Here is a 26,994-nt window from a genome sequence, read left to right as displayed (position 1 = left end):
CAGGGTCTTTCTTTAACCCACACAACCATCTTTGTTTCCACATGTAACTTAGCGTGTATGTCTGCATGACCTGTTAAGCAGGAGGGCTACTGAGGCCAGATTCCAGCACACTAGGGTCCTTCCCCACGCACCAATGGTTATCAAGCTTTGCTCCTCAAATTGTGCCTCAGCCCACTCTTGCCTGATACAAAGGGTTTTATTCAGAAAGTCTTCAGAGTTTTAATCCATGTATTTCTCAGATTGCCTTTTTACTGGGTATATTGTCAATCAGTGATGTTCTGCTTTTAACTTCTTTTTTTTTAAGATTTTATTTATTTATTCATGAGAGACAGAGAGAGAGAGAGACAGAGACATAGGCAGAGGGAAAAGCAGGCTTCATTCAGGAAGCCTGATGTGGGACTCAATCCCAGAGTCCTGGGATTATGCCTTGAGCCAAAGGCAGACGCTCAACCACTGAGCCACCCAAGCGTCCCTTCTTTTATGTATATTTTCAGGAATTATGAAAAGTTCGTGGCATGTGAAAACCTTTTTCAAGTATTTTTAGGAATATGCATTTTCCCTATTAAAACATTCCTTCAGTTATTTAAGTAAGTGTAGTAGAGGAGGGTGTGAAAATTAAAGAGGTGTGCACAATGGACATCGTATACAGAAAGTCCAAAGAACTGATATTTTTTAAATTGCCTTTCCAATTTAAGTTTTGGTTTATGGTTTTGGAGATTGTTATGTTTTTATTTTTCATTTCCTTTTTATGGTATAATCAGAGAACATTGCTTATAAAATTCTATTATATAGCTTTGCACAGTTGCAGTATCATAGTCAATGAGGTTCATCTGAGGTGCGATTACTAATTTAGAAAACTAAAATTCCAGTATAATGGGCAAAATGAGCATTCAAGAGACTTCACTTTTCCAAATTGCTCCTCTGAATTCCCACAGTCCTTCTTTTCTTTTCTCCTTCTCTCCTTATGCTCTGCCCATCTCCCAGCACCCCTGGCACCCCTACACACACACACACACACACACACACACACACACACACACACACTTCTAAGAGTGTACTTATCTGAGAAGGATCTTGATCTGAGAAGGATCTTGATACTCAAATTTGTTTTTTTTTTTTTTAGTTTTTATTTAAATTCCAATAGTTAACATTAGTTTCAGGTGTTCAATACAGTGGTTCAACACTTCATATAGCACCTGGTGTTCATTACAGCAAGTACACTCCTTAATTCCCATCACCTGTTTCACCCATCCCCTCACTCATCTTCCTCTGGTAACCATCAGTTTGTTCTCTATAGTTAAGAGTCTGTTTTTTGGTTTGCCTCTTTTTTTCCCCCTTATTTGTTCTTTTGTTTCTTAAATTCCACATATAAGTGAAATCATGTGATAGGTCTTTCTCTGACTCACGTATCTCACTTAGCTTTATACTTTCTAGCTCCATCCATGTCATTGCAAATGGCAAGATCCATTCTTTTTATGGCTGAGTAATATTCCATTATATATATATATATATATATATATATATATACCACTCTTTTATCCATTCATCAGTGGATAGATACCTGGGTTACTTCCATAACTTGGCTATTATAGATAATGTTGCTATAAACATCAGAGTAGTGTATCCCTTTGAATTAGTATTTTTGTATTCTTTGGGTAAATCCCTAGTGGTGCAATTGTTGGACTGTAGGTAAGCTCTATTTATAACTTTTTGAGGAACCTCCATACTATTTTCCACAGTGGCTGCACTAGATTGCATTCTCACCAACAGTGTCGAGGGTTCCCCTTTCTCCACATCCTTGCCAGCACTTATTGTTTCTTGTGTTGTTGATTTTAGCCATTCTGACAGATGTGAAGTGATATCTCATCGTAGTTTTGATTTGTATTTCCCTGATGATGAGTGATATTGAACATCTTTTCATGTGTCTGTCGGCCATCTGGATGTCTCCTTTGGAAAAATATCTATTCATGTCTTATGTGTGTTTTATAACTGGATGATTTGTTTGGGGGTGTTTGGTTGTATAAATTATTTAAATTATTTATATATTTTGAATACTAATCATTTATCATATATGTCATTTGCAAATATCTCCTCCCATTCCATAGGTTGCCTTTTAGTTTTGTTGATTGTTTCCCTCACTGTGTGGAAGCTTTTTATTTTGATGAAGTTTCAATAGTTTCTTTTTGCTTTTGCATCCCTTTCCTCCAGAGACATATCTAGAAAGAATTTGCTATGGCCGATGTCAAAGAGATTATTGATTATGTTCCTCCCTGGAATTTTTATGATTTCAAATCTCACAGTTAGGTCTTTAATTAATTTTGAATTTAATTTTATGTATGGTGTTTAAAAAAAGTGGTACAGGGATCCCTGGGTGGCGCAGCGGTTTAGCGCCTGGAGACCCGGGATCGAATCCCACATCAGGCTCCCGGTGCATGGAGCCTGCTTCTCCCTCTGCCTATGTCTCTGCCTCTCTCTCTCTCTCTCTCTCTCTCTCTCTCTATCATAAATAAATAAAAATTTAAAAAAATTAAAAAAGTGGTATAGTTTCATTCTTCTTTATGTCTGTCCAGTTTTCCCAACACCATTTGTTGAAGAGACTTTTTCTCATTGGATAGTCTTTTACTCAGTTTTACTCAGTTAAATTTGAATTTCAGATAAAGTTTTCTTAGTGCAAGTTTACTTCAAATATTTCATGATACATGCAGATAAGAAAAAAATTGTTAATCTGAAATTCAAATTTAACTGGGCCATCTTTATTTTTATTTGTTGAATCTAGCAATCCCCAAATTGATCTTATGTCTTAAGATGTATTTATCCAGGATTTTGAGCTGTAGCACAGTTTCTAAGAAAGAAGATTGGGTCAGAATACTACTTTGGCCATGATTAAACACTGCCACCTGTTATAACATGATTTTTCATTGCATGTGCATACAGAGGGGCAGGAAAGCCAGCAGCACTGAGGCTTGTCCTCCTACCTGATCCCCATAGCTCGGTGCACTGCTCCTGCAGCGTGGGGCACAGCCCCATAAAACAGTAGCCCTCCCCATTTTGGCAAGGGAAGCCATTGACTCGGAATCTGTCATCAGGGCAAATACCAGATTTGCCATCACACATTTCCGGCAGGTCACACTCATCTTTTGCTGGTCTGCACACTGCACCAGCCTTTTTAAACTGCAGGGAAATAAAAATGAAGAGAAGGCTTTTTTTCCATCTGACTTACTCTAATGTATCTCAAATTAATGCAAATAATATTTTTCCCTTTGGCCTTTTATTGGCAAGCTCCTTCGAGGTATCATTCTATTCCATCCCACATCTGTGCTATGTAAACTAAAGACATCCCCTATTATATTATTTTTATTGACTTCTCCCAATGGCCTAAGTCTTCAAGTAATCAATATTTCTGAATTTATAGAGCAAGCACTATAGAAATATCAATGAGAAAGGTATAGAAGAAAACCAAGCCTCATTTTAGATGCAAAGAAGGGATTTTTTTCCTTTGCTGAATGCATATTTGTCATGATTTTCAAGGAGATTTACATCTGCAGCTTCGGAGATTTACTGGTGAAGTGAATCTTCTGTATTAAGGAAGGTACATTTACAAGCACCAGATCCGTGTGCTCTGAGACTTTCCCAAGCATCATGTTTCCTAATCCTAATTCCTTTTATTTGCTCAAATATTTCTTTTTAACTCCTTTCTTCCTATGCAATGATTTATTATGGGGGAGAAATAACCAAATATTCATTTGATGTATTAATTCCATGGCAATCTACTACTGCAAATCTTGCTCTTACTGCCTAAGAGAAAACTTAGTAAAATAAATTCTGCTATTTACGCAGATCTGAAGAGGTACATCTTTCCCTACTGGAGGTGAGCAAGTGTGCTCCCCTATCATCAGAAAATTTACAATATCTTTACATTGATAACAGAATGGAATCCAAAATCTAATTATATCATACAAGACCCTCTAAATTCAACCCCCACTACTCCAGCCAGACTAGCTTTCTTACCAGATATCACATAAGCCATGCTTATACCTCCTGTCCCATTTTTATTTCCTCCCAGCCTTCTAATTTAGGAATTTTTTCTCTTTTTCTGTACTTATCTAAAATCTATGCATTACGTTAGGACAGCCTCATTTTCCAGGAAGCCTCGTCTGATGTCTTCAGGGCACATTGCTGCCTTTCTTTCTACACATGGTGGGAAGAGCCCTGAATTCAGATTTGGAAGATAGAGGTTTGAATATTGGCTCTCCCAGGGGCTAGGAATATACCTTAGAAAAGGGAATTAATCTCTTTGAAAATCCATTTCCTGAACATCTACTATTTCCTTTACAGAGTCATTATGAAAACTAAGTGAAAATATAAGTGGAAAGTATTACACAAAGGGCTTATATCCTTATAATGTCTACTTGGGCATTAAATAATGCATTATATTTTCACCTGTTTCAGGTATGTATAGCATTACCCTAAAGAAACAGCATGTTCTTTGAAGTCAAAGACTACTTTTTTAAAAATCTTTTACAATTTCCAACAAATAGCACATAATCACCACTTGTTGAGTACTACTTAAGTTCTCAAATTTTCTTCCTTTTGGCCTTTTATTTCTTTCCATTCCCCGATTTAAAAAAAAATTCCCAAACACTACCTATAAGCTGGTATGCCATCTATCTACACATTCCTTCTGCAGACAGATTTTGAGCATTTAAAATGTATGAAACTCTGTGCCAGGTGCGGATGAACCAGCCCCTTGCCCTCAGAAGCCAGTCTAACTAAGGAAACATATATAAACAAATAATCATAATAGAAAATTCTATGCAATGATAGAATGTAAAATCCTAAACTTGAACCTGAAACGAAAGGCAATAAGCTTTGAAGAGAAAATGATACAGAATCATCACTTTATGTCTGTGTTCTACTAATTTCACCCTGAAATGACTTCAAAGTCTGAAGTCAAGGGAGATCCCTATATTACCTAAAACAAAAGCTTTCCCACCAAGCCCATTATTAAAGGAATATGCAATCAATTATGAGGTTTGGTGCAAGAAGGCTCTGTGGTATCAGAAGCAGTGGCAGGTATTGGCTTTGGAATTGGTCATATTTGGGGTTTGCGATTCAGTGGCCTATTATTTTGCACATTTTCTATTCTGAGCTTCTGTTTCTTCAGAAGCAAAATAAGATAATAATACCTAACCAAAATATTGTTGGGGGATCAAATAGCCCATGTTTGTAAAGCACTTGTATATAAATGGTAGGCACTGTTATTTTATAGACAGAAAATTGGTGCTCTGCTATTTCATTTAACATAGTCCCTGAGATTTTTGATATAGCAAAATAAACAGTAATCATAATTATTAAAGTGGAATAAAGGGACGCCTGGGTGGCTCAGTGGTTGAGCATCTTTCTTTGACTCAAAGTGTGATCCCAGGGTCCTGGGATAGAGTCCCACATTGGGCTCCCTGCGGGGGAACCTGCTTCTCCCTCTGCCTATGTCTCTCCTCTCTCTTCGTGTCTCTCGTGAATAAGTAAATAAAATCTCTAAAAAAATAAAGTAGAATAAAATAAAATCTTACCTGGCATTTTTCACAGCATTCTCCTATTGCACATTGAAAATTTGCTTTGATTTTACAAATTTTAGCATCACAGCAAATGTTGGTACATTCCTAAGAAATACCAGAAACAAATGCAAATGGTGATTGAGTCTCATTTTTTTTGCTCTCATTTCACCACATAATATAAATAATATAAATTTTTATATTATTTATAAGTTTTTCATCACATAGCCCCTACTGTGATATAGGCTGAAAATAATTTTTGGAAAATAAAAGAGAACAAAGCTCAACATTAGAAAAATATACTTTGGATATTTTTCCAAATCCAGCGGTTTGTCATGTATCTGAATTCTACTGACATCTTTTTAAATTTTATTATTTTCTCTAGTTCACTCAGCCTCCCATGGTAGTACTTGATCTTTTTTATTTTTTGGTGAAATATGAGAGAAAAAAAAAGGAAAAAGAATAGTTTTTAAAATAAAAGTTATCTAAATAATTAAAAATGTAATTAGTTGAGCTCATTTGTTTTATCCAGCAATATATTCAATCTCTAGAATATGTACTAAAAATCTAAAAGTATAATTCTTTATCCAATTTTGACATTTAATTCAACTCTGCATCAAGCAATAGACTGTCTTGCTCTCCCCACCTGGTTTCTGAGAAACCAGGCACCTGCACGAGGTTTTGGGGAAGCTCCTACCTCAGAAACTTCCTCTTATAATTGTTCAGTTTCCTTAAGAGAGTGCTATATTTAAAGTTACAATTTTTTAGAGCTAAAACTGTTGTCTTTATTTAAAATATAAGCATCATTTTGGAAAGATTTCTCTTTTTCATAGAATGAATACATTTGTGGTCATATTTTGAAATTACTGAAGAGCTGACCCCTTGAGGCCTTAACATGTCACTCATATGAAGTGTTGATAAAATGGGGGCAAAGGTCCCATTCAGACCCCTGGCTGCCCTGTCAATAGAGTGGGATCAGGCTAGGATTCCTAAGGGTAAAAACTCTTAAGTTGCAAAGTAAAGAACTAAATCCTAGTGCAAGGTGGCTCTGGACAAACATTTGAGTCTACATCTTGACCTTTCCCTTTACCAGCTCTGTGACCTTGGGCAAGTTATTTACATCCTCTGAGCACTACTGCAGTGCTGTGCTGAAAGTAACTGCTCGGTAGGTCCTAGGCACATAAGAGAGGTGAAGTATTTCTGCCAGAAAGGGAGGGATGAAGATACAAAGCCCAGTTGTTAACTGGTTATTGAAAAACAGGAAATGGAGAAAGAACCCCAAGAAGGAAATTAGGAAGGTCTGTTAAGCAATGTAGTATTCATTGTTAGAAAGGTTGGCCTGACAAATGTCTACAAATTAACATATGCAAAATTACAAGAAGTGTCCAATTTCAGAGTAATAATATAGTTTTATAGTATATCTTCTTAGCAATTAAAAGACAAATTAGATCACTTTAGAAAGTATTTGGTGGTACCTCCGGAGTCCCACAATCACAGTCCTCTCCCATTTCTACCACCTGGTTCCCACAGATTGGGATGGATATGATATCAGTGGGCAATGGGGCGTTGAAAAGGCAATTTGATAGTTTGTCTTCAAAGAACTTGTCATAGCTGACACGGCTGCAGGAACTGAAGTCTGTAGGTATGTAGAAGCTATGAAGATGAAGAAAGAGGAAATGGAACAGTCATGCTGAGCATGAAGGGAGCAATATCACATTGAAGATAACGCCCAAAACCTGCCCCAAAAGATTAAACCCAATCCGCTGCCCAACTGCTACGTTATGAGCTCATTTGTGCACCTGCATTAGCCATCCTGGATGGACACAAACACTTCCAGCTTAATGGAAAACTATGTCAGATCTCAAAGTGTAGCATCTAGGCTACTGTTTAAAAAAAAAAAGATATTTCTGACTTATCCAGATAATCTTATTCAGCCTTAGGCCATTTTGGTTGTGAAGTCCTAATGGTAGTAAAGTCATATTTATTTATGTGTCTCAGAATTCACTTTCCTCAGAGGAATTACTTTGGACAGAATGTCTTCAGTTCACAAATAAAGCTGAGGTTTAAAAATGCAGGAGTATCTGGGAGAGATAACATAAGATATGTGCCTGGCATGCCACCACAATGCTACTTTGTGGAAGGGTGTGAGAGACTAACCCTAGATTGAGTGAGATGCAACAGGCAATGAAAACAGATATATAAAGGGGATTGTGGGATTTTGAAAGACAAAATTCCCTGGTAACTTTGTTTAGGCAAGGCAGGAATGTATAATCTCTCTGTCCTCCTGCAAGGATGTTCTTCTTTCACTAGATTTTTTTCGAGAACCACTCAATCTGAATTCATTGAAAATTTGATAAATACTAATGATTTCCTGAAACCAGGTCTTGTGCAGATGAGGTGAAGTAAAAAATGTCAATCACCCCAGCAGCAAAGACACAATATGTTTGAATGATGTCTTAGGTAATGAAAAATATTGCATATAGATGAGGGATAATGTGGTTTGGCATAGATATGCATTCATGATTATACTATTTAATATTTAAAAGCTTGAATGTGTTGCTGAAGATGACATGAAAGATAAAGCACAGCCCAGAGTGAACCAAAATCAGGGACAGATAGCATCTTCCCAGAGAGCCTCACCTTAGTGCTCTGTCCATCACACATATTGTCGAAGGGCACTTGCAAACATAGGAGTCATGAAACATTCCAAAGTTATGGCCCATTTCATGGGCCATGGTCCCTGCTACTCTAAGCACGTTGCTACTGTGGTCCTAAGAGCAAGAATAGGGAAATAGATCCTCTGGTTTTCAAACTAAATTATCACTCAGGGTATAATTAATTTTACTAACTGGGGCAGAGAAAATGATTTTACCTTTGGCTTTTTCCCTGCTCACCATTTCTCTTTCTCTTCCTCCCCTTCTCCCTTCCTCCTGCCACATGCATACAGGCACGCATGCACACACACACACACACACACACACACACACACACATACACACACACACAACTTTGGTACCAAATACACATCACTGGGCACACTGATTGCTCTTTATTCTTGTAAATGGAGAATATTTATAATAAGCAACGTTTTGTGGTTTCCTGCCATGAGATATAGTGACTAAATGTCTTCAACGATGATAAGGAATCAAAAAATTTTAAAACAATCTACCCCCCTCCCAGGCTTGCTGTTAATGTCTTCTAATTTGATGGGAAGTCTTTGATATGTTTAGCTAAAAGGGACCTGAAAGTGCTTGTAACCCAGGACTTTAATACCACTGGTATCTCTATCAAATCTGTTACTGCCAAGACTAGATGTCAGTGACTTCTAGACTTGCCCATTGCATGAAGTCCAGCCAATAGCCAACTTCATTACCAGATTATTTCTGATGAGAAGTGTTGGACTGGGAGCTCCAGGTTTTTCAGGAGCAATAAAACAGTACTAGAGAATCACTGCAGGCTGTAATTTCCCAGTGAGGAGACAGGAATCTGCCATTACATCCACCCACTGAAACTTGATTTCCTTCTCTACTACATTCCAAAGAACCAAACCAAGAAATGCATATGGCATGGTACAAGACTAGCAAACAAGGAACATCTGTGTAAGACAGGAAGGTAATACTTACAATTCATGATATTGTATCATTCTATCAAGATGAACCTGGTAAACCTTGCTATTTAGTAAAGATGGAGTTACTCAAATGGGGACAAAAACAAACAACAACAACAAAAAAAAACTAAGAAAAACTGGAGATATGTTTAGATTTTATACATTGCCTTATTTGAGGTTCCTTAAATTTATGGTATCTTCCTTTAAATAATTATTTTCATAACCTCTATGTTTCTTTCATTTCAGATGAACTCTATTATATGTCTCTAAACTTTACCCACCCTTTGAAGTTTACTTTAAAGCAAATTTCCTGACCAAATTAACCTTCATCAATAATCCTCTTCTCTGGATTCCTACTGCAGCTTTCAATTCTACTATCACATATTATTAAGTAGTGCTTTAAATGGTCTAATTTCTTTTCCAATTTTATGGTAAGCTCTTTCAAGTCAGAAAATATATATATATATATATATATATATATATATATATATATATATATATTTTAAATATATTTTTTACTTCTGTATACACACACACACACACACACACACATATATGTATATATATATATGATGAGAAGTCTGGTGTAAACTTTATATTTTTTGCTCTGAAATGTGTCTTTTTTTTCTATCTCAAGATTTCCCCTTTCTTTTTAATTTTCATCAGTTTGATTATAATTATGGTATAACTAATTAGGTTTTTTGGAAAAATGGGTAATTTTTCATATATGTATATATATATATATATATATATATATATATATATATATATATATAGAGAGAGAGAGAGAGAGAGAGGTCTCTACCACCTGGCAGTGGAGTAGGAACACTATAAGGACCTACCCAAGACACTAAGGAACTCCAGACTGAGGCTTAATAAGAACAAAAGAAAATATCCCCCCTGATCAAAAGTCTAATCATCATCAATAACAGGTAACAACTAGCTATTGAGAGATTCAATAGCATAAATTCTCTGGGGAATCCGGAAAGACCTACAGATGAGTGTGAAACACACACTGAGAAAAATCCTCTGAAAACCAGCCCTCACCCTAAATACAAAACAATGTTAGAGCAATTTAAAGCCTGTGATGTACTGAAGGCAATCATAGCAACAACAACAAAATCCCAAACCCAGCTCAACTCCTGCTACATTGATTCAAATCCTCACACAAGAAGCCTAGCAGAAGGAAAGAAATGTTCATTTCCAGGCCAAAAATTATACACACACACACACACACACACACACACACACCTCAGACCAGTGTCTTTCACAGCATGTCTGACTTTCAACAAAAAATAATAAGCATCCAAAAGAAAGAAAAGCAATACCCTGCCAATCAACATATCCAGATTCATATCTGACACAGATGTTAGAACTATCAGACAACACTTCAAAACAACTATGATTAATATGTTAAAAGCTCTAGTGGAAAAGATGAATATCACACAAATCTAGATGAGAACTTTCAGCAGAGCTAGACACCATAAGAAAGACTCAAATGGAAATGTTAGAAATGAAATAGTAACAGGTGAATGAGGTATTCAACAGGCTTAAGAATAGATTCGGAATAGCTGAGAAAAATAATCACTGGTCTTAATAGTTCTACAAAAATTACCCAAATGGAAACACAAAGTTCAAAAAAGAATAAAAAAGAAAACAAACAGCAGAACAGAGCATACAAGTTTTGAGGGACAATATAAAATGGTCACAGACATATGTATCCCTGGAAGAAAAAGGGGATAGAATGAAATAGAAGAAATATTTGAAGAAGTAATGCTTGAGAAATTTCCAAAACACAACAGATACAAGCCCTTGGTCCAAGAAGTTCCGGGAACACTAAGTGGAATAAATTACCCATTTTTTTCCAAAAAAAAAAACTACTTAGTTATACCATAATTATAAACAAACTGATGAAAATTAAAAAGAAAGGGGAAATCTTGAGGTAGAAAAAAAGACACATTTCAGAGCAAAAAAGATAAAGTTTACACCAGACTTTTCATCAGGAACTCTGCAATCCAGCAGACAGTGAATTGAAATCATTAGAAGTGCTCAAAGAAAAACCCAGAATTACAAACCCAGTGAAAATATATACAAAACAGAAGTAGAGGTAAAGTCATCTGAAAGTAACTAAAAGAATTCATTGACAGCATACCAGTATTACAAGAAAGTTTTTTTAAATCTTCTGGTAGAAAAATATATATACCAGACAGAAACTTGTAGCTATACAAAGAAATGATGAGTGTTGGGAATGTGATAAGATGAATGTAGGTAAATATAGATAAGAATAATACTATTTTTTTCTTATTTTAAATTGCATTGGGAGATGACTAAGAAAAACTAATAATAATATATTGTGTATTTATAATGTATGTGAAGTTAAACACATGATGACAATAGCACAAAAAATGGAAGGGAGCAACTAGGGGTATACTCTTGTACAACAACTCCAGAGTATTTATTTTTTCTTACAAGGTTTTTATGTATTTATTTTTTAAAGAGAGAATGTGCAGGGAGGAAGGGCAGAGAGAGAGGGAGAGTCTTAAGCAGACTCCACGTTGCACAGAGAGCCCAATGTTGGGCTCTGTCTCATCATTTAGATCATGAACAGAGCTGAAACCTACAGTCTGATGCTTAACCAACTGCACCACCCAGGCGCCCTGAGCACAAAAGTATTTCAAGGTATAAACAGACAAGTGGAGCTGTATAATAAACCAGGGCAACCATTAAAAATAAACAAATAGAGATAACAATGAAAAGCTAATAATGGAAATAAATAAAATTATTTTCAAAAATCCTTAATCCTAAGGAGAGCAGAAAAATGGAATGCGATGGAATATCAAACATGTAGCAAGACGGAAGCTTTTAGTCCAATAATATCAATAATTATATTACATATAAGTGATTTAAATACACCAAATAAAAGACAGAGAATGTCAAATTAGGTAAAACGTGAAGCCCAAGTATCTACTGTCTACCAGAAACCTTTAGATGTAGAGAAAAATATATGCTGAAAATAAAAGTAAGGAAAAGGTTTTATCAAGCAAACTTTAGCCACCCACAAAATGTTGGAGTAACTATAATGATATCAGAAAAAGTAGACTTCAGAACAGGAACATTTCAGGAAAAAAGAGAAATATAAAATAATAAATACATTAATTCTCCAAAGAGACATGATAACTCTATTTGTGATTTTGCTTAACAGAGCTTCAAAATACATTAAGGGATAACTTATAGAATTGAAACAATAGACAAATATACAATTACACTTGGATACTTAACCATTCTTTCTACATAAATGATTCAAAAGAACTGAACAAGAGGATAAATGAACTTGATGTAATTGGCAATTACTGAACACTCCATCTACTAACAGCAGAAGACATTCTTTTTTCAAGTTCACACGCAGTATTGATCAAGAACAAACCTCAAAAAGGTTTAAAATATCAAAAGTTTACTAAGGAAAATATTTTGTAAATACTTTTCCCAGACTATTAGGGACTGAATTGTGCACCTCCCACCCCAGTTCATATATTGAGCCTTAACCTCCAATGTGACTGTATAGGGCTTCTAAGGAGGTAATTAAGGTTAAATAAGACTGTACTCCTGGGACCCTAAAACAACAGGACTGGAGAGAAAGGGATGTGTGCTTGGAGGAAAAGCCATGTGAAGACAGCAAGAAGGTGGCCATCTGCAAGCCAATGGGGGAGACCTGAGGCAAAGCCAAACCTACCAACACCTGGATCTTGGAATTTTAGCCTCCAGAACTCTGAGAAAATACATTTCTGTTGTTTAAACCATACACCCCAGGGTATTTTGTTATGGCAGCCCTAGCAAATGAATACACAGATCATAACAAAACAAAATATAAAAAATCCATAATAGAAATTATTACAGTACACTTCTAAATAATACAGGAGTCAAAACGGAGATCAAAAAAGAAATTAGAAAATATTTTTAACTGAATGAAAATGAAAACACGCTTATCTAAATTGGATGGATTCAACTAAAGCAGTACATGGAAGGAAATTTATGCAATAAATGTTTGAATTTGAAAAAAGTCTCAAATGAACAATCTAAAATTCTTCCTTAAGTAACAGAAAAAGAAGAGAACAAATTAAATGCAGAGAAAGCAAAAGAAATTCAATAATCAAGACAAGAGTAGAAATCAATGAAACTGAAAACAGGAAAACTATGCATAAAGTATCAGTAAAGCAAAAGCTGTTCTTAGAAGTGAATAAAATTAATGAACCCTCACCAAGATTTACCATGAGAAAAAGAGTAATTACTAATATCATGAATGAGAAAAGACATCACTACAGATATAAAAAATTCTACGGATATAAAATAGGATAACAGGAATATTGTCAACATATTTATGCCAATTTAAATGAAATGGACATTTTCCTTAGAGACACAAATTATCAAGACTCAGTCAAGAAAAGATAAATAGCTTGAATAGTACTATATCTGTAGAAGAAATTTTATTTGTAGTTAAGAACCTTTCCATAATGAAAATGTCAGACCTATGTTATTTTACTGATGAATTGTACCAAATATTTTAAGAAGGAATAATTCCAATTTTACTAAAACCTGCCAGAAAATTGAAAAGCTGGGAACATACCAATTTATGTAACCAGATTTACCCTAATAACAAAATCTGAAAAATACAGAAGAGTAAAAGACAACTACAGGCTAATACCCTTCATGGTTATATAGAATATAGAAGTCCTCAAGATATGTTAGCTTGTTAAATCTAGCAAGATATAAAAAAAAAATAATGCATTATGGCCATGCTGCGTCTATGCTCGATATGCAAGGTTGTTTCAACATTTGAAATTCAATCATACTACCTATCATATCAACACACACACACACAAACTACATGATTCAGAAAAAAGAGCATTTGACCGACTTGACTGTAGAACCAACTATTTATCTTCAAGCAAACCTGAACAATGCCAACAGAATGATAAGGAGAGCACATTGTAGACATGAAAGCAAGGCCCACAGTTGTTCCAGAAAGTTTTGTTGCTCTGCAAGAAAGAAAAAAATTGATGTAACAACGTATGATTCTCAACTATATGCTCTACAGACAATTCATCCAGGACTCTAAATGCTTAACAGAGAAACTCACATTGTAAATAAAAACTTAAATATTTCCTTCAGGTTTTGAATTTGCAATAGACTTTTTTTACATGCCATGGTTGTCTTATCACCTAAATAGAGGTCCCTGGATATAATAATTTCAATACTTTATTTATATAGATAAATAAATCTTATTTGTACAGTATTATTGTAATGCATGCTTTGTTTTAATTTATGTCTTTCTTTCACATATTTTTATATTCAATTGCTTTTGTTTTCTTTTAGTACAGTTTTAGCTATAGTGGGATTTGGAATTTGGGCCCATGCTGGTGGTATTTGTGTTACTGAAGCATTTATGTTAACAAATATTGAAATATTTGTTACTGGAAAGGAATTTGAACCACTTGCATTTAGTTGCATAGATGATTGGTCTGGTCTTTTGTAATTTTAATTTCTTCTTTAAGTTTTGTTCAGTTTGTTTTTCTTTCAATTTGTAATGATTCCATGTGCTGCTTTTGTTGTTATTCTGCTATCTGTTCAAGATCCTGGGCCTGGGTTGTCTCTAATAGTTTGCAAAGAATACATTGTTTTAAAAATTCCTTAGTAAATGCAGTTACATAAAAGTTGAACTTATATTTTCCCACTTATCATTAATAACAGAAAGTATTGATTTTGCCATGCAAAACAAGGAAAAATAGAGAATTTCTTCCTGCTTTACATTTCCTTTGAAAAATTTTCAGATATCTGTTACTTGAAGTGGTATTTTGCAGTATCTATGATATTTTAAAGATTCATGGAGTTCATATCCTCTTCAAAAAGTATGTTATAAAATTACTTATATTCAAATCTGCATTTGTGTAGCTTTAATACCCACTACCAGCTCATTTACAATAAATAAAAATTTCTCCCATTATGGAGCTAGCTATTTTGGTTCCTCTTTTTAGTGAGTATAGTTGTACTACAAGGTTCTTACCCAGTTATGTTGGCTTGTCAGGTAAAGGCTATGACTTTCAGTTTATAAGGAAAGGGCAATTATTTTCTTCCATCATATCTAATTGGTACTTTTATCCTGTTTATTCTAGTCTAGTCAGGAAATCTATTTTTTTTTTGGAAATCTATTCTTGATATTGGATTGCCATTTTGTGCCCTCTTTAATGCCCATTGCACAGTTACCCCCCCTCCCCTCCAGCAACCCTCAGTTTGTTTCTTAGAGTTAAGAGTCTCTTGTGGTTTGCCTCTTTCTCTGCTTCCATCTTATTTTATTTTTCTTTTCCTTCCCCTATATTCATCTGTTTTGTTTCTTAAAATACACATATGAGTGAAATCATATACTATTTGTCTTCTCTGACTTATTTCACTTAGCATAATACACTCTAGTTTACATAATACACCATGTCATTGCAAATGGCAAGATTTCATTCTTTTACCCATTCATCTGTTGAAGGACATCCGGGCTCTTTCCATATTTTGGCTATTGTGGACATTGCTGCTATGAACATTGGGGAGCAGTGCCCCTCTGAATCACTATTTTTGTATCCTTTGGATAAATACCTAATAAATACTGTGTGATTTCTAAGCTTCAGTCATGAGAAATCTGGAAGCTTTCTCTTGGTCCTCTTTGAATGATTCTTCTAGGGGAAAACTGGTCACCTTGCAAAATATCCGAAACCCTGAGACTGCCATGCTGGAGGGAGTCCAAGTTAGCTACATGAGAGCTATATATACAGAGATGACCAACCAGTGCCTGTGCTTCAGCCATATCAGGCAAGGAAACAGACATTTAAGAAGACTTCTTTTTAGGTCAGGAAGTTATAGGCTGATATGTTACGTGTAGTAGATAACCAGCACAGAGTATTAATTAATTCTTATTTCCTGTAACAACTCCTGTTTTCTTAGGAAGTAAAACTTGAATAATTTTGTCATTCCTTGTGGCTTCCTTCTATCTGATTTCAGCTGCAAACTATCCAGTAGAATTTTCTTGATTTCTTTTGAGGGATATGCTCAGCAGTCTTGTCTAATTTATAATCACCAGATTTACTTCTCATTTTTCTTTTTTTAAATTAGTCATTTTAAAAGCAGGATGGTGGAGGTGGGGGATTAGAATGTCATATGCAATTTTCTTTCTGTCCTAGAAGTTTGTCTTGACTAGTGCTTAAAGCTGATCAGGTGTTCTAAAACATTGAAATAAAATTTCTCTTGCCATTATCTAAACCTGTCATTCCTTCCTGTATACCTAATCAAAACAGACAAAATTCCAATGAATCATTGCTAAGTTGTTAGCTTTTCTTTTAAAATAAAAGAACAAGGTAACTAAGGTAAGACCATATTCGCCATAAAATTCAAATGAGTATGTTTTAAACTTTTAACCCCCCGTGTAAGCCATTTCCTTTTACCCTGTACCCTGAGATACCACTTGGCTTTGTCAAGGCTTTGATAAGTTTCTATGCAAAATACCACTTAACATATAGAGAGGAAAACCTATACATACGTGATTAACTGAGCGATATCATGAGGTTTTCTTTTTTGGAGGACACTTCCCCTCCAGTTGGAAAAATTTTCCAGGGTGGAGCTTGCATTTGGGGTTATCTTTATTTTATCCTCATCATTCCAGATTTCTATACCGACTAAGGCCACATGAGTATTCAGCTTTTTATAAAGCTGTCCAAAGAGAATACATGTCAAAAGAACGACATAATGGTTGTATTATCTTTCAATATTTTCAATGCACTTTACATTTTTGAACTTAATAATAGCAGCACTGTAAAAACCTTCTTTCCAAACACACTTGTGAAATGTACCTGTGTTGCAAGGCAGACACTCTTAGCTATTTCAGGCCAGATAACTCCTTTTTTTTTTTTTTTTGAAACAAAATTCCCACGAAAACAAACTTCTCTTGCTTGCAAACTCAAGAAACATTCTAATTTTCTGTTAGTAGTTCATTACTATGACTTCAATTTAAGTGTATTTACGAAGTTAAGTGCATTTGCTTTGCAATGTTCTGAGTCATAGCAAGGTTGACGCAGTGGTTTGAACTCCAGGAAAGGAACATGCTATAAGAAGAGTCCTGTGTCTGTGAGTCACAATAAAGTAAGTAATCCTCTAATTCTTAAACCTGGACTGAACCAAATAATCTATAATGCACAGAGGATAACCTTTACAAATAATGAGCTAAACTTAAAGACAATATGCTTACTCTAAAAACAAAAGTTTAAATTGCTACTATAGTTTACAAAACTGTGCAGTGTTGGTTAGAGTGTAAACTTCTAGTTATTAGATGAACGAGTTCTGGGGATCTAGTGTACCACTTGGTAGTGATAGTTAATAATACTATCTTAATTACTTTAGCATTGGTGAAAGTAATTTTTAAATGTTCTCACCACAGAAAAGAAATGGCAGCTATGTGACATGATGGAAGTGTTGGCTCACCTATGGCAGAAATCATTTTGCAAGTAAGCATATCAAATCAACACTCCTAAAACTCACTGAGTGCTGGATGTCAATTATGTCACAATAAAGCTGGGGAAGAAAACACTGCACAGTGACAGGCTTTCTCATGGGGCAACTTCTGGCTGAGAAACGTGAAGAAACGGTTTTAAGTAGCTTAGAAAACAATAAGAGCATTGAGGAATGCAATTATCATCAAAAGAAAAGTCAGAATCTCACCAGATGAAAGCCCTCCCCTTGATGAGTCCCTCAACTTCCTGTTTCCATTCTTGCTTTATTTCACTCACCTGACAAAAGTCCAGTCCTGGTTCAAACAATTCCTCCCTACATCTCTCCTGCACCCTGCTCTGGAACACAGTCCATTCTGCTGACTGCCTTCACTTGGAAGCCATCACTATCAACCTCAAGTAGTCTTTACCAGTCTCAGTGAACCTGCTGCATTTCCAAAATCTATTTACTCTCAGAGGCTTCTGCACATTTTTTTTTTCGTGCTCACTCTTCTGTTTTTAGAAATTGTGACACTCTCTATTAAAACCTCACTTGAGCAGATGCCTCTGCTTCCAAATTCACTCAGAGTATAGAAGCAATCAGAAGCAAATGTCTACCTTCTGACCTATACCTATTCAAACAATCTATGCCTCCCCTTCTTTACTATATGAATCAATGCTGTGAGCCTAACCTTTCCACTAACGCACTAGATCTCCCACTTCTTCTCAGATCAAGGAGAGTATTCCAGTAATTCTTCCATCTTCCTTGCAATTCTATGCTTAGTCTTCCACGGAATCATTCCCATCAGCATAAAAAGGGTGACCCATCATGGTGGGGGGACAGTTTTATAGCCTCTCCCCCTATCACATATTCCCCATTCCATTCCTCTGCTCCCATTTACAGCAAAACTTCTGAAGAGGATTTTCTGTATCTTCTCTCTCTAATCACTCTAATTATGCCTTGTCCTCTTACACTCCACAGAGACTTGTGTCATCCAGTTGACCAATAACGTCTACTTTGTTAAATCCAATGGCCAATTCTGAGTAGCAACTAACATCATTGATCATTTCTTCCTTTGATAGAGTTTTGTTTCAGGTAGCTTCCAGAACAGCACTATCCACTATCCCCTGGTTTTCCTTGAAGCTCATTGTCTACTTTTTCTTGGTCTCTGTCAATTTCTTCCATACTCTGATCAATTTTCAAAGAAGCACCTCAAGGATCTGTTCTCAGTCTCTTAGTCTCTTTTCTACTTATCTACACCCACTCCTTTGGTTATCTTATAAGAGGGTTGGTAAGGTTAGTCTGTAAAGGTCCATAGACAATGCTTCAGACTTTAAGGCTGCATGGTTATAACTACTCACCACCACTGGCACTATAATAGAAAAGCAGTCATAGATGTGTAAACAAATGAGCGTGGCTAAGTTTCATTAAAACTGCTTTAATAAAGGCAGAGGCCAGATCTGGTCCACAGGCTATAGTATGCTGACCCACGTTTTGTGCTAACTGTATGTTTTAAAGACTTATGGATTTGTATCTCCACCCAAACCTTGCCCCTGAACTCCAATAAATCTTGTATATCTAGCATTTTTACTGGGATTCTTTCTTTCCTTTCTTCCTTTCTTTTTTTTGGCATCCATGAATCTTTGCTTTAATCTGCATTGATTCAAAATTTTACAATGATATAACCTGGCACATACATGTTACTAGATGCTAGACATGTGGAAGGCATTGACAATATGGACATGTCTACCCTTCATCTCAGGAAATTCCTAGTATTATTTCTCTGATTTTTGAAATGTAAAGTCTCTGATATTTTCATTTTTAAATGTAAAAATGTTACATGAAACATCATGCATATATTTTAAAAAATTACTTAGTCATAGGACACTTTTAATAAAACTTAGCAATCCACTGTTCATTACTACCCCCACTAAGAAGCAATAATATTTTTGTTGAGATATAATTGACATATAACATTATATTAGTTTTAAGTAAACAAAATAATGATTAGGACCTAGAAGCCTTTATACAAAAAGATGTCTCAAAGTGAATGTGTCCAAAATGGAAATCCTCATCTTGCCTCTGAGTCACTATCCCCCACCCATTCTTAAAGTTGCTCAGGCCCAAACCCTCAATGTCCCTTGACTCTTTTTTTTCTTATACTTTTCATCTCTCATCTACCTCATCTACTCTGTTGACTCTAACCAGAGATCAGCTATTCTCAAAAGACCTACTACCACTGCTTTTTCTCAAGCCACCATCATCTTTTGCCCTGAATCAAGTAATGATTTCCCTATCGGTTTTATTTCTGCCAATTGCTTTCCTTCAGTTTATTTCCAACATAATGGCTAATACAATCTTTTAAGAACACACATCTGAACGTCTTACACCTCAGCAGGTTCTCCCAATGTCTTCCTCACCCGTGAATAACAGTCCTTAAACAGGCCTACCAGGCGTTGAAGGTTCCAGACACTGCTACCTGTCAGATATCATTTGCTCCCATCCTTGCCCTGACTTACTGCATGCCAGCCACAATGGCCTTCCCCCTGTTCCTCAAATATGATGATCTAGGTTCTGTCCTTAGAACTTCACTCTGCCTTGTGGTCCCTCCCCGAGGATCAGGCACTTCTTTCTCTCCCTTCCTTTCTCTACTCAAATGTCACCTTGGACACCTTGGAAATGGCCTTCCCTCTTTAACACAGCACCAAGAGGAACCTCTCTCTCTCTCTCTCTCTCTCTCTCTCTCTCTCGTTTTTACACTGCTTTATTTTTTTTATAGCACTTATATCACCGTTCTACATACTCTTTATTTGGTGTGTTTATGTTTGTCTTGAACAAGAATGTAAACTCCTTGAAGGGTTATTTGTTGGTTTTGTTCTCCACTTTATTTCTGTCATCTAGAAAAGTCCCTGTCATGGAGCACCTGGGTAACTCAGTCGATTAAGTATCTGCCTTTGACTCAGGTCATGATCAGGTCCTGGGATCGAGCCCTGCATTTGGCTTCCTGCTCAGAGGGGAGCCTGCTTCTGCCTCTCTCCCTGCCTGCAGTTTCTCTGCTTGTGCTCTCTCTCTCTCTCTCTCTCTCTCCTTCTCTCTGTCAAATAAATTAATAAAAATATTTAAAAATAAAAAAGAAAGAAAAGCTCCTATCACAAAGGAGATGCTCAACTAATATGGCCAGTTTGGAGAGTTCTTTAAAAAGAGTCAGCATTATCTTTGTGGTGAAAAGACAAGATATGGATGGCATTGTTCATTAAATGTGATTTCAAACCTTCATTTTCTCTCTATTCTTAGAGAATTTGCAGGCTTTTACAAAGAGACTCACCCACTTAAGTAGGCAGACTAACTGTATGTTCAACTAACAAGACACTAAGATTTAAACAGAAGGGATACAGAAGTCATTTTTAAAGGGTTTTGTTAATTAGATGATAAAGTCTTATTTACAGACCAAAATCAAAATCTTTTCAATTGAAACGGACTTTGAAATCCAACCAGACCAAGTTAAAAATCTTATCTCTAGCATTTCCTAACTCTGATTTTAGGAGTTACTTTGCTTCCCAGAATCTAATTCTTCAGATATAAATTAGGTTTAGGAATATCTCAGAGTTATTTTGATGATTCAGTGAGATGATATACTGAAAGATGCTACTGTGCCGGAATTTGGCTGATTATATTTGTTTTTTCATGTTCTTCTGTACATTGGCTTCCTGTGGGGATTTGCTGGCCAGTGATGTCTCCCCAGACTTAAAAAAAAAACAAAAAACAATTCAAACCAAACCATCTCTTCTACTTTCATCAACCTGAGAATAGTATGGCCAGTAGGTGAGAAACATCTCTATCATATAATAGTAATATTCAATTAAGTAGCAAAAGCTCAAGAACCAATTAGCAATTTTAGTCTTAGGAGTATTGACTTTAATCTCGCTGCTTCATAAGCATTCATAGAAACACCCAAATTGCTAAAATTACACTTAATAAAGTATACCATACCATGTTGACGTAATTGGCCATTTCAAACACCCTCTTTCTTATTTTCTCTCGATCTTGATTGTACTTTTTAAACTAAAAAACAAAAAACAAAATCAACCATGACAAAATATGGGCACTGATAGAAATGAGTATAATTGGAAGGTAAAAAAAAGAAAGGGCAACTTCAGTTTATTTTTACTTATCAGTGGTTATAATTAACAATCAGTTATAAAAGGTAACAGTTAAAAGCTAGAAGCAAAATGCTTCCTTATTTCTTTAGCTAAATCAAAGCATTTTCAGAGTAGAGATGATGTTTACTCCTGAAGTAGTAGCTCAGTGTAAGGAATTATTCCAAATAAATTTCCATTTAAATACCATGATTTCATAAACTGTGCAGAATCAGTGTAAGGAATAGCTTATTCATTTAAAAAGTGTATATGAATGGTAAATGGCAAATGAATTTAGTATAATGAGAAGCCAACCTTTAGGGCCCAAACAAATTAACTTACTCATATTATCATGGCACAAAACTTTTCCTTTTGAGATCACACACATTTAATGTTAGGCTTCTAATATATGAAACTGCATTCTTGTAAAATAATATAAACAATGTATATTACCAAAGAAAAGCCTTTTTTAGAAGATTCCATTCATTAGTCTTGTACATTTATCACTCCTTGATGAGGATAAACTCTAACTTACCATCAATTTTACTGCTTAATAAAAGACAGAATGACAAAGGTATTTAATTGGAAACAAAGTTGGAGACAATAATAAAGGATAAAGTGCAAAAAATTGACTTTATGTATATTATATCAGGTGCACATTCTTGAAAAGGAGAAATCATATCATTATATTTCAAATTTCCTAGAATAAGAACATTTCTTAAAAAAGAATAACTCATATTCATGATTTTTCAAAACTGATCCATATGTTTAATACTTCCCATAACAAATTATATAAACGGGGATTTTAAAAGACACATTTATCTGTTATAATTACCTCACCATTATCCAGGACCAAATAATATTCTATGTATTTCTTACGTTCTGGACCCTTCTGGTCATTTGATTTCTGTAATAAATATAAAAAATAAAATTATTGAGACAACACCATTCTCTGCAAGAGTCATCCTTTTATTTGAAATGTGTAATTTTATAAAAGATTGTTTTTTAAAAAAAATTATAAAAGGTCTGGCAATAAAGGAAAACATACCATTTTAACTCTAACTAAGGAACCATAATTATCCACAGACAAGGCTCAGATATCAGAGCTTGAAGGGACATCAGTGGTAATCTAGTCTGACCCCTTCAATTTGCCAGAATTTAAATGATTGCACAGCTAACTAATAGGTCTGCAAAGTTTGGATTGTTTTTTTAACAATGGGCTGTCTCCACTATTCCTGCCCTGAAATAGAGAGACTCTGACTTTAGCACCCTTCTAGAGTTCTCTTGTTGTCCTTGTTGCTGTTGTTGGTGGTGGTGGTGGTTTTAAGTAGCCTTTTATCCCCTTCCCAATGAGCACCCCCTTCTTTAGCAATGGGCAGTGCCCAGAGCCACCAGGGTACTTAGTCTGCTCTTTTCTCCTTAGACTTAGCTGAATCTCTTTCCCACGTTCGAAGCTTCCCTATTTTCTGTTTCTTTTTCTCCACAAAACAAAACAACCATAACAAAAGGTACATTTCATAGTAGATTGTTTCAATGAAAAATAGCAGATACATTATTCATACTAAATAATAAACTATCAAAGTTTATTATGTTGCATTTCTGGAAGTGCTTGTCTTTTAACAGGTAAGTAAGCTTCCATTAGCAAGAACACATTATTGAAGGCAGACTTTTAGGTGTAGTTCAATGAGCCACACACTTCCCTCCCAGGGTCCAGAGGAGCAGCATATTCATTAGCACATAGTCTGTGCTCCAGCACAGTACTCCAGTGCTGTGGCCACTAAGAATAAGGCAGTGAAACAGATATGGTCTGTAGTATAAGGAGCTCCCGCTCGGCAAACAGGCAGAGATAAATCAGGTGGTCATTAGTTCTATGCAGAGGATTAAATGGAGTTATGTGGAATTGAGTGATGAGGTAGTTATTTTAGAATAGATGGTTAGGGAAAGCTCTAAGGAGTTGGTCATGCAGCAGACATATTAATGAAAATGAGAAACCAGGCAAGGGAAGATAAATTGGAAGATAATTCCAGCAGAGAAAAAAATGAACAAAAAGACTGAAGTGAATTGATATTGACATGTTTAAAGCCCAGGAAAAAAGTCTATGTTTGTCAGAACATAATAGGGGAAGTCGTCAGTGGGTGGGGAGTAGACGGTAGAGAGATTACAGAGGGAATTGGGGCCCTAATCATACAGGGATTTGTAACTCACTGTCATCCCTCCTCTGTTTGATCTCTCCATATCAGTGACCCTCATAAAAGCTCAACCCGGGGCCCCATTCTTTATCCATATATCCTTCCCATCCTGTGTTATACCTTCTTTAAATAGGAACTCTATCTATTTCATGCATTCATTCAAGTGTCTAATACCACAGACTTACTGTGGTCAAAATATAACTACCAATTCCCAAACCTCAGACAAAACTTGCTTCTCCCTCATTCTTCCTATCTCAGTTAACAATACTATCATTCATCATTTGCTCTGGCCCAAGTCTAGAAATTATCCTTGATTCTTTTATCCTTCATCGCTAGGAGTAGTTCTGGGTTCCTAGATAACACATCAATGGTAGAATTTAAACCCACAACAAACTGAACCCAAAGGAGATTTTATTTTATTTAGACTCATTCTACCCAGTTCTTATGGATTCTGGGAACATTTAGAAGATATGATTGGATGTAAAGTGTCCCCTGAAGGATATGAAAGTAATTATAGCAATAACTTTTTATTTACACCTTATGGTTTCAAACAGGCCATATTCATTTTTCTTCTGTGACTATAACTTGAATTCATATATGGAAGATTATTCTAAGTCCCTCTGGGCATAGCCTGTACTTAATTTTGCTCCCTACTACATTCCCAACACCTATGGCAAGAAAGAAATCTGTTGAGTGAGTTCATTTATGAAGACAGTAGGATATTTTATGTCAAAGTAATAATACTTTAAACCTTTTTTGTATGTTGTAGTATTGTCAATATTGGCTGTTTCTAGAGGGAAAGGCATATATATATATATATTTCTTTTAAACCCTGGCACATTGTTGTTGATAATAGCTAATCTGCAAATACTTATTAAATAAATCATCAGTGTACAACAAAGTTCTGATGTCTACAGCCTACCATAGTACTAAGAGTTCAACAATGACTATAAAGCTTCCGTTAATTGTACCTACTAAGACTGGAACCCTGGGTAGCCAGGACAGGATACATGAGAGCACTGCAAATAAAAAATAAAAGTAGGCATACCACCAGTCTGGTGGCAGGTAGGACCACACTCTGCCGAGATCCATGTGCCCACAATATGTTATCCATCCCACAGGTGCTGTTAGTCTTCTTTTCATGGGGATCATACTTGAAAAGTGCATGTTCCTGCCCATCATCATTGGTGGGGCTTAAAGGTTCAATGAGGTACTTTTGATCTCCCTGACTGAAGTAGCCCCTGAAAAACATGAGAATCCGGGCTTTTTAAAAAATATTTCTGCTTTTGAGTGCTATAGACTTATAGACTCCAAAAAGTTACCAATACCACATAATTTCAAGCTCATGGCAGTAGAATATACTGTAACATTGCAGCTAAAGATACCTAGAGATGACCTAAACTTATTTTTTTTCCTCCCAGCAAATGGGACCTATTGGGAAGAAGTGACTACTGTAATGTCACATAGCTAACTTACATCAGTGCTGACACTAGAATGGAAATTTCCTGATTCTTACCCAGTGGTCTTCCAATTCTAGTACCTTGTCTGCTCTACAGGTGCACTGAAAAATGAAGAATTTGGGGTCTGAAAAAGAAGAGTTAAGATTCTGTGTCTATAACTTCTTAGCTATGATACTATGGGAAGATTACCTAACCTCACATAGCCTCTCCATTTATAACATTAGCATAATACCTACCCAATAGAATGATTGTTAATATTGAAGAACATAATAAATAAAGCACATGATCAACAAATGTAACCAATTTCTTCTCAATTATCTCTGCTGAAGCCCCAGGCTAAGAGTCACTTAATCAATATTTAGGGAGCACCCATTATTCATTAGTCACTGGATTAAGGGCAGACAATAAGATAGAATCATGGTTTCTTTTCTCATGAAGCTTATAGTCAAATGAGAAAGATGTATGTGGATCAAATAGTCACATCTGACCTATAAATAACACAATTATATGACATATATGAAATACTCATAATTACAGATAACTGCTAGGATGAAAATGTATAAGAATATATAATAGGAGACTGGCTGAAGTGTACACAGAACTAGAAGACAAGAGTAGATATGAGGAGATAAGTAGGTGGTCTGTTGCAATGGTTTGATAAAGGATCATGGTAGTTTGGACTAAGATGTGGCAGTAGAGAAAGAATGTAGTGAATAATCTCAGCAAATATATAGAACATATAATCAATAGGGCTTAATGATGGGTTGAAAATGGGTAGTCGAGAGTCAAAAAATCATCAAGGAATTTAGGTTTCTGGATTGGAAAAGTGGTTGGTTGATTATATTATTTACTTAAATCAGGAACACTGGAAAAATACAAGATCTGGGAGAAAATCATTAGTTTGATTTGGAGTTTATTAAGATTTAGATTTCATTAATCTATCCAGATATGGAAGAGATACTGATATAGGAAACACAAGATTAGATAATCAAGTCTGGGCATCAGAAGAACTATCTCACCGTAGACAGATGTCTGGGGAGTCATTAATATACAGAAGAAAAGAATGGCATGGCCATGGTTAGGACAAGCTTAAGAAAGAGTTTACAGTAAAGAGAGAAGGTTGGGAAAAAAAAGAGAGAGAGAAGGTTGGATAAGAGCTCTCATTCCCTAAAAGGTTAGACTCAAAAATCTGTAATTTGAAAACAAGCAGACAAACATACACATCGCTGCAAGCAATTCAAATGTGTAAATTTACAAGCCACTATCAAGAGAAGCCCTGTTTCTTTTTAATTTCAAAATCCTGTAACCCTTCAGATTCATATTTAACTACAGTATTATTCATCATATTTGAGATTATTCAGGTTTATTAAAACACTCACACTCTGCCCACTACCACAGGTATACACAAACCGTTCATGAAGGCTTACCTTAGACCCCTACATGTGCTGATGCTAGCATCTGAAACCTTTTCATTAATGATGTGTCCTTGGTAATAGCAGTCATCCTAAATAAATGGAAATGGGGGTTTTGTAA

At 35.6% G+C, this 26,994-nt stretch overlaps 1 protein-coding gene across 1 annotated transcript in view; it reads right to left on the bottom strand.

Annotated features, from left to right (window-relative positions):
* Positions 1-26,994, bottom strand: part of ADAM28 (ADAM metallopeptidase domain 28) — a 56,973-nt gene that overhangs the window by 18,325 nt on the left and 11,654 nt on the right. Inside the window, exons 5-14 of the mRNA XM_055300054.1 lie at positions 26,889-26,965; positions 25,050-25,242; positions 22,648-22,719; positions 21,667-21,738; positions 16,733-16,902; positions 14,108-14,192; positions 8,193-8,323; positions 7,028-7,205; positions 5,571-5,660; positions 2,976-3,171 (exon numbers count right to left, since the gene is read on the bottom strand). Coding sequence (XP_055156029.1) covers positions 2,976-3,171; positions 5,571-5,660; positions 7,028-7,205; positions 8,193-8,323; positions 14,108-14,192; positions 16,733-16,902; positions 21,667-21,738; positions 22,648-22,719; positions 25,050-25,242; positions 26,889-26,965 — 1,264 coding nt within the window. The remainder of the gene's footprint in view (positions 1-2,975; positions 3,172-5,570; positions 5,661-7,027; positions 7,206-8,192; positions 8,324-14,107; positions 14,193-16,732; positions 16,903-21,666; positions 21,739-22,647; positions 22,720-25,049; positions 25,243-26,888; positions 26,966-26,994) is intronic.

This window comes from Nyctereutes procyonoides, unplaced genomic scaffold (assembly GCF_905146905.1).
Source record: "Nyctereutes procyonoides isolate TBG_1078 unplaced genomic scaffold, NYPRO_anot_genome, whole genome shotgun sequence".
Taxonomy (NCBI): domain Eukaryota; kingdom Metazoa; phylum Chordata; class Mammalia; order Carnivora; family Canidae; genus Nyctereutes; species Nyctereutes procyonoides.
This window is presented reverse-complemented; position numbering and strand designations above follow the sequence as displayed.